The sequence below is a fragment of the Sinocyclocheilus rhinocerous genome, unplaced genomic scaffold (genome assembly GCF_001515625.1).
Source record: "Sinocyclocheilus rhinocerous isolate Xijiao unplaced genomic scaffold, SAMN03320098_v1.1 scaffold1360, whole genome shotgun sequence".
Classification (NCBI taxonomy): domain Eukaryota; kingdom Metazoa; phylum Chordata; class Actinopteri; order Cypriniformes; family Cyprinidae; genus Sinocyclocheilus; species Sinocyclocheilus rhinocerous.
The window spans coordinates 65,438-74,072 of record NW_015666180.1 but is presented as its reverse complement, the minus strand read 5'-3'; the positions used below and the strand labels follow the sequence as shown (position 1 = coordinate 74,072).

General features: G+C 41.3%; 2 protein-coding genes across 4 annotated transcripts in view; one reads left to right on the top strand and one right to left on the bottom strand.

Moving 5' to 3' along the window:
- LOC107732033 (WD repeat-containing protein 20) overlaps nt 1-5,155 on the top strand; it is a 19,761-nt gene extending 14,606 nt beyond the window's left edge. For 2 of the 3 annotated variants that reach the window (XM_016543264.1, XM_016543265.1), the window contains exons 4-5: nt 1-412; nt 3,960-5,155. In XM_016543264.1, the coding sequence (XP_016398750.1) occupies nt 1-412; nt 3,960-4,013 (466 nt within the window). In that variant the 3' untranslated portion in view covers nt 4,014-5,155. The remainder of the gene's footprint in view (nt 413-3,959) is intronic. The other variant, XM_016543263.1, reaches the window with a different exon arrangement.
- Nucleotides 5,120-8,635, bottom strand: part of LOC107732030 (MAPK/MAK/MRK overlapping kinase-like) — a 4,226-nt gene continuing 710 nt past the window's right edge. The window contains exons 4-9 of the mRNA XM_016543259.1: nt 8,396-8,444; nt 7,691-7,869; nt 7,518-7,619; nt 6,538-6,711; nt 6,112-6,232; nt 5,120-5,341 (exon numbers count right to left, since the gene is read on the bottom strand). Of these exons, the coding sequence (XP_016398745.1) occupies nt 5,120-5,341; nt 6,112-6,232; nt 6,538-6,711; nt 7,518-7,619; nt 7,691-7,869; nt 8,396-8,444 (847 nt within the window). The remainder of the gene's footprint in view (nt 5,342-6,111; nt 6,233-6,537; nt 6,712-7,517; nt 7,620-7,690; nt 7,870-8,395; nt 8,445-8,635) is intronic.

Below are 8,635 nucleotides of genomic sequence, written 5' to 3'. Positions count from 1 at the left end.
GCTCCCCGCGCCGCTGCCGCGCTCCAACAGCCTCCCGCACTCCGCCGCTAACAGCAAGAGCGCCGTGACAGACAACCCCATCGCCGCCGGCGTCAGCAAGTTCGCCACGCTCTCACTGCACGACCGCAAAGAGCGGCACCCCGACAAAGACCACAAGCGCAACCACAGCATGGGCCACATCAGCAGCAAGAGCAGCGACAAGCTCAACCTGCTGACCAAAACCAAAACAGCCCCCGCCAAGACTCTGGGCACGCAGCTGTGTCCGCGCATGGAGGACGTGCCGCTGCTCGAGCCGCTCATCTGTAAAAAGATTGCGCACGAGAGACTCACCGTGCTTATCTTTCTAGAGGACTGTATAGTCACCGCGTGTCAGGAGGGGTTTATTTGCACGTGGGCGAGACCCGGCAAAGTGGTGAGTAGTGATGGGCATCTGGGGTTTAAAATATATCACCATAACTTCTGGTATTTATTGCCATAACGATATCAATGACGATAATTCAGGGAATCTTATGCATCCACCAAGAGATGAAAAATCCTGTTTCTTTAGAGCAGTGGTTCTCAACCTTTTTCTCCACTGGGCCGCACTATGGTCCAAGTGCAAGTCCCACGGGCCGCACATCATTTACATATTATGTCACCAATACAAACCAACCAGATTTATAATATTATAGGCTAAATATTATGATATCTAATCGATTACATTCATTGAAATAAATAAATAATTATACTCACCATTAATAAAACACCTGATGCTGTCGGGAGCTGACCAATTTTGTGAAATTCGTCTCGAAAGGAGTAACAGCACAATGAAGTAAGCTGCAGTCTGTAAGACGCGTGACATTGCAGAAAATGTGCGTTCACAAATGTAGCCTATGTTGATCCAAATATGGAAAGCACTTTCGAATGTAATAATCTGAGGTTCTCTCCAGAGATGTTTTGCCACATTTCTGCAGTTAAGGATGATTGCTGCGTAGTACGTGTTTCCTTCTGCCTGAACATCTTCAAGCGAGTGTCGGGGCAAACCGAAAGTCCAGCACTCTCAAATATTCCTGTTTGTACGTGTTTCTTCGCTGGCATTTTACACATTTCGTTTTTCTCCCTTAATAACAAATTTGTCCATTCTGATGCTCAATTGTACCGAACTAATGGCTGCTGATGACTATTTGAATTGAATTCTGCCAAAGGTCTGCTCATGTCTGAAAATAATATATGAAAAACAATTATTTTACACAACAAAAACATTATAGCTTATATTTGTTTAGTAAATTTTTTAATTAATGTAAAAACTAAAATGAATTGTAAAGCTGGAAGTTATTTTTTAATTGTGTTCATCATGGTAGGCCGCATTTGGATTCGTAACGGGCCGCGGGTTGAGAACCACTGCTTTAGAGAAAAGTATTATGTTTCCTATTTTTACCCAAAATAGGGTGTTGTGAGCATTACTGAGTACACACGTAATGTAATGAGTGTTTAACTCATACTGGAAGCCGGAGGGCGCTCTTGCGCAGAAACTCCACATGCATCGCAGAAGTAATAGCACTGACGCTCCAGGAAATCCCTAATATGGACAAAGTATATTGCTGAATAAAACGCAGATAGAGAAATTTTAACTGAGGAAACTTGAAGACAATAAACATACGATTGCGACAATATATGGCTTATCTGCGTTCTTCAAGCAATCTTGGGTATTTAATAAGTATATTTATAATGCAATGCTAATCGACATAGCCTTTATCACTGTATATAATACTATAAAATAGTATGCTTTCTGCCTCATTCTGTGATATTAAAACCACGTCTGATCACAGAAAGTTATTTCAAACACTCGACTGATGCTATAAAGCTAATTTGGAGAAGAAGCATGTCAATAAATGATATCTTTGTTGGACAACAGGTTTGTAAACGGGCTCATACACATGCAAAACTGTATCGCTACTGTAGTACATTTATTCAAGGCTCAGACTGATTTTTTGTGCACTGTACAGCTCTGACCAAACCAGTTCCAGATTATAGAAGGAGCTCCTCGTTTAGCGATAAACTCCTCCTCAATTTCACGTCCGCCTTCCTCCGTGTCGCTCCGCACGGTCGCACACAGAAATATGTCAACAACTAGACTTTATCGTTATTATCGCAGGAAGACTAATTCTTATCGCTGGGAGAATTTTTTTACCGGTATATCGTCTGTGGCTGATGCCTTTGACAATAGCAAGACCATTATTATTAGTAGTACTAGCCTGATAATTATATCTAGTTAATATTAGGGCTTACACGTTTTTACAGTGTTGCGTGTACTAACCAATCACACGATTCCGTTGAGTTTATGAACACAGTGGCCAATCAGAGGCGGTCAGATGAGTCATCGCTGAAACAGCGGAGTTTTGTTTGCTCTCTGACTGATTTCAGCTCTCTCTTGAATTCTCTCATCATAAACAAAGTGCAAATGTACGTGCGATGTAAGTATAAGAGATTTATTCATCGTACAGTGTAGACGGCTTCACTGATTATAATGGGAGTGTTTTTTTAAAGTGCATAAACTCGCGCTAGACTGAGCTTGTGATGATGTTCTTTAATAATGTAAATGTTCTTTGCTCGTTTTCTGTAGCTGCTGTTTGAATAACTGAGGAAATGTAAGCATTATAAGTAGTAACTTACAATGTTTCTATTAAATTATCATCATATGTGACCCTGCAGCACAAAAGCAGTCATAAGCAGCACAGGTATATTTGTAGCAATAGCCAACAATACATTGTATGGGTCAAAATTATCCATTTTTCTTTTATGCCAAAAATCATTCATGTTCCATGAAGATATTTTGTAAGTTTCCTACCGTAAATATATCAAAACTTAATTTTTGATTAGTAATATGCATTGCTAAGAACTTCATTTGGACAACTTTAAAGATGATTTTCTCAATATTTAGATTTTTTTGCACCCTCAGATTCCAGATTTTCAAATAGTTGTATCTCAGCCAAATATTGTCCTATCCTAACAAACCATACATCAGTGGAAAGATTATTTATTCAGCTTCAGATGATGCATAAATCTCAATTTCGAGAATTTGACCCTTATGACTGGTTTAGTGGTCCAGGGTCACATATGACTTGAAGCGGTGCATGTGGATCCACAGGACCAGGGTTAGGAACTTCAGTGGCATAAAACAGCCACTATGTTAAGAACTAGTTTGACCAACTTGGGTTAGCGCCTTTCCCAGGCTCAAAGCCGCTTTACAGAAGCAGTAACACAATGGACAGTCACTTCAGATAGTTAAGTGGACAGTAGACATCCGGCCGGTCCAGAAACAAAAATGACTGCAGCTGCATATCATGAGACAGCAGAGACACATAGCATAGAATTGAGTAAACAACAGAGAAAATGGATAGTAAAAACACACATAACGAGCAATAAATGCATGACAGATACATGTAACAAAAATACTTTGAGAAAGCATTACAACTGGTAGTACAGGAGAAGGAAAGTGTCTAAAGAAGCATAAGTATGACTGGTAGAATTGGCTAAACAAGTACGCAAATCAGTCTTACTTTTCTGATTCAAACTGGGCCAATCTACCTTTTTACAACTGACTTTAAAAGTTATGACCAGTCTTGAAGAAAACTAGACTAGTTAAAAGACTAGACTAAGCAGTTAATGCAACGGCCCCTGGTCAACATTAGGATCCAGACGTCCCTCTGAGATGGGAAGCACTATAAACACAGACACTCAAGAGAGAAATGTTTGTTTTGGAGAGTATTTTTACGATTATAGCGGAGTCTTGTTGAGTTGAGGCTTTGGAGCAGAGCTTGTTTTCACGGTGAACGCTGTATGTGCTGTGAGCGCTAGTGAAGGAGCCCAGTATCGGTAGGTCTGTAACTAGTTCATCATGACCGTGATCTGTACGTTTGGTCAGATGTTTTTCCTCCTGTATACGGCTTCGTTCAAATGTCTTCTCTTCTTTTTTCCAGGGGTTGCTGTCATCCCAAAACCAAGCCAGCTCTCCCAGTGGAACAGTAGTATAGCCACGATATTCCTGCTGCTATGAGACCGCACCACGTCTCCGGCTCCGCTCAGAACCGCTGGTTTTCCTCCTCTCCTGCTCTTGCTGTGCTTCTGGAGGCCCGTGTTCGCAGGGGATCCTTACATTTCTTCTGTTCTAACAGAGTATTTATTTGAATTGTTTTGTTGCTTTCACTCTCAAATGCATCTCACGGTGTTATTATTTCTGCTGTGTATGTCAAGCTTGTCTGAGGTGTGGGGAATCATTTAATCAGGTGGAAAAGCAGTGGGCTTGAACTCAGTTTGCTGAGAAAGACCTGGTGGTCCACACGGCTCCAGACTCGCTTCCAGCACAGATCCTTTCAACGCTTTTACCTTCTCCCTCTCTCTGATGGAACAGATTCCACCCGCTGTTCAAGACTTGGCACTGATTTTATTTAGGTTGTTGTTTTGGTAACTACTTTAAAGGATCACAAAAGACAAAAAAGGAAGAGATAGATGTTTGGGGAAGGCCTTGATGCACTTGGCTTTAATATCCTCTGTCTTGAAATCTGAATCTGAAAAGCTGGATGCTGCAATCATAGTTTTTTAAAGAAAATTTGTTTGCACTTAATAGTTTATTAGAAGAGAATGGCTTTACATTTAATGTGTGCGAGGACTCACAGACCGGTATAATGTGGAGAATTATGATTAAAACTTTGTATCTATTGAGCATTTATTTTAATATTGTTTCAGATAAAAATCTGCTTTGTATTATATGTATAATATTGTAATTCGGTGATTTATCGGGGCAAAAGCAAATGATCAGTAACTCTAGTGGACCTGTCATCATTACAGGAAATAGTGACATTTCTAAAGCAGAAAAATAGACATAATAATATTAAAATTAATCTTAAATATGCAGGTTTCTGTTTGTTTTCCTGTCTCTTGTACAAAAGTCCCCCAGATGTATTTTGATAAGAGATTTCTGTAAGAGAATCGCTCGACTCGGGAAGTCCAGCAGACGCAGAGAAAACAAACCTTACGAAAGAGTTTCCAGAGTTCATATTTTGCTTACAAATCTATTCTATGTACTACTAAAAAAAGCCACTAGAGCGACTCGGTCGATCGGTAGAATCTCAGTGTGACACTAAACGTTTAACGTGTGACTACCAATCACTGTTGATGAAGCCGAGTGGCACTTTTTGGAGATGGCCGGCAGAGAGCCGCGATGCGAGACGCTCCGCGCTGGGAAGCTGGACACTGGGTAAGGGATTGTGGGCGTCGGGATCACCACGCTGAGCTTTGGTAGCTCCAGAGGGAAGTGCGAGGCGTTTCGTCGGCTGAGCGAGTCGCTGGCGTGCTTGAGATGCTGCCGAGAGGAACAGAGAGTCAACACTGATTACTGTCTGTCAGTTAAACTCGCTTTCTCTGTCAAAATGCATTTAATGAAAGACAATATGTAACCATGTTTATTTAACATGTTCATTAGATGATGACAAAGTACAACTGAAATTGAATAATGTTTGTTAAACGTTTTATGTATTAATTAGTGCTGTCAAACGATTAATGGCATCTAAAATAAGTTTTTGTTTACATAATATGTGTGTGTACTGTGTATATTTATTATGTATATAGAAAGACACACAAACAGCATATGTTGAAAATATTTACGTGTATATATATTCATATAAATTATATATAAATATATTTAATATATAAACGTAACCTATTTTTCTGAAATATATACATGCATGTGTGTGTATTTATATGTACTTAATAAATATACACAGTGCACACACATATTATGTACACAAAAACTTATTTTGGATGCGATTAATCGTTTGACAGCACTAATATTAATGGAAGTTAACAACAAAAATGCCCTCCTGAAATGTTCTAAAGCAGCACAATATTGAGCATTCTTGATGTTTTCGCTCGTCATTGTAACACAAAGAGCGCATTCACGACGTCAGTGTGTGTACTCAAGTTCACTTGTGCAAGCGAAGCGTCTGCGATCATGTTTATGTTGTGTTTACGTGATTAATGTCTGATGGGATGTTTGTTCAGCTTCAGCTCGTTCCCTGACGTCTTCATGATTAGTGCCTTGTTAATCATTGTATAAATGTAGCGTCTCAGTACCTGTCGTCTTCCCTGCCGTGCGATTCTCCACAGCTGATCCACGGATGCAGGAATCCCGCTGGATTCTCCCTCCACGGCTCCCATGGCCTTCCGCAGACTCGCTGCTTTCCTCTCAGACGTCCTGCAGAAAACACCACAGAAAGAGCTGAAGCACTCGCACCTGAACACAGGTACAGACTGAACCTCTGAGAGTTCACTCAGTCGTTTGATGTTTGTGATTGAACTGATTCTGACACCCATCAGCATCACAAAATAAGCCTTGTGTTCCCGATCTTACGCTTAGCGAAGCCAGTAACAGTAACAAAGACAGCTTTCCATGCCCGCTGTATTTCTCTCACATCACTGAGACATGCATTCACGAGCAAACAACGCCCGAGTGCATGTTTAAGTGAAGCTGTGTTCCTGCACTTCTGAAGGTGTTCGTACCGCAGTTCTCTGAAGCAGGGGTGCTGCAGCGCTGTGCGGGCGCTGACGCGCTCCTCGGGGTCGTAGGTCAGCATCTGGTGCAGCAGAGACAGAGCGGCTGCAGAGCACTGAGGGATCAGCTGGGAGATGCCACAGCCTCTGCGAGGAGGGAAGTCGAAGCGCATCGCACGAGACCTGCAACACAAACCACAGAGTCACGTGACGTCACAGACACCGCTCCAAGCAGCTTCGCTTTAAACTCTCAATTACATTATATTTGAGCTAAAAATGAAACTCCTTATTGGGAAATCAAGCAGTGATCATCAGGGGCCAGTTGTTCAGAAAGTTTAATCTGGATCAGAATGTTACCCATCTTACTTCTGTGCTGGTTTTTCAAAGCAAAACTGGATTGGATCACCCTGATCCAGATACACACTTCTGCAGATTTCCTAATCTGGATTACGAGTGCTCTACGGGATTGTGCCAATGTCGTTTACAATCAGTGATTTAAGAAATTAATTAAATATTTTATTTTTCTTTGATATTGACAGCTATTTGGGGATATATTACATGTTTCAAATGTATTTTTTGGGACCAGATTTAAAGTTTTATTACATTTTTGTTCCTGAAATCCATCCTTCTGCAGGGATCAGAATAATCCAGATTTTATTTTTGGATCAAAAGTATGCCAAACTTACTAAAATGTTTTGAACAACACAAACTGAGGATTTAATCAAAACCAGATCAAAACCAAGATTGGATTTTGTGATCTAATCTGAATTCAGAATCCTTTTTTTCTTTTGAACAACCCATTTTCAAGATTTGATCCAATGTGATGGCCAGAATCCCATCGGATTACTTTTGAACAACTGGCCCCAGATATTTATAATCACTATTGAAGCTAAGCTTTCTAAACTGCTGTTGTCTGCTGACTCGGTTCTGTGTGTGTATGTTAGTTTTCTCTCTCCAGTCCAGAGGGATGAAATCTGGTTTGTTCTCACTGTTTGAACTTCTGCAGCAGCGTGATGTCCGGCGAGCCCAGAACCTCGTGGATCTTGTTGATCTGGTCTAACTCGTTTCGGCCGGGGAATAAAGGGCACAGACTAGAGGACACAGAAACCACTGATTAGAATCAAGAAATGACCACAGAACGTCTGAGAGCACGGCGGAAGACCTGAGGATCTCGAAGAAGACGCATCCGGCGCTCCACATGTCCATCTTCTGCGAGTAGTGTCCGTCGGTCAGCAGGCACTCGGGCGCGCGGTACCAGCGTGTGGAGATGTACTCGGTGTGAGGAGGTCTGGAGAAGATGCTCCTGCAGGAGCCGAAGTCTGCCAGCTTCAGCACATTGTTCTGTGAGAGACAGCGAGATCGTGTGTGTGCACGCTTACTTTCATCAACAAATCTGACCCTGCAGCACAAAAGCAGTCATAAGCAGCACAGGTATATCTGTAGCAATAGCCAACAATACATTGTATGGGTCACAATTATCAATTTTTCTTTTATGCCAAAAATCATTAGGATATTAAGTAAAGATCATGTTCCATGAAGATATTTTGTACATTTCCTACCATAAATATATCAAAACTTAATTTTTGATTAGTAATATGCATTGCTAAGAACTTCATTTGGACAACTTTAAAGATGATTTTCTCAATATTTAGATTTTTTTGCAACCTCAGATTCCAGATTTTCAAATAGTTGTATCTCGGCCAAATATTGTCCTATCCTAACAAACCATACATCAATGGAAAGATAATTTATTCAGCTTTCAGATTATGTATACATCTCAATTTCACAAAATTGACCCTTATTACTGGTTTTGTGCTCCAGGGTCACACGTGATGATTCAGCTGTTAAATCACATGGACGGTCTTACCTTGATCAGGATGTTCTCCGGCTTCACGTCTCTGTGGAATATACCATGGCTGCGGTTCAGAATGAACAGAGAAGTGTCAGTGCGGTTCACAGGAAGAGGCTGATGCGTGTGTGTGTGTGTGTGTGTGTGTGAGAGCGTGTGCGTGAGAGCGTGTGTGTGTGAGCGTGCGTGTGTGTGTGTGGGTGTGTGTGTGTGTCAGTGTGTGTGTGTGTGTGTCAGTGTGTGTGTGTGTGCGCGTGT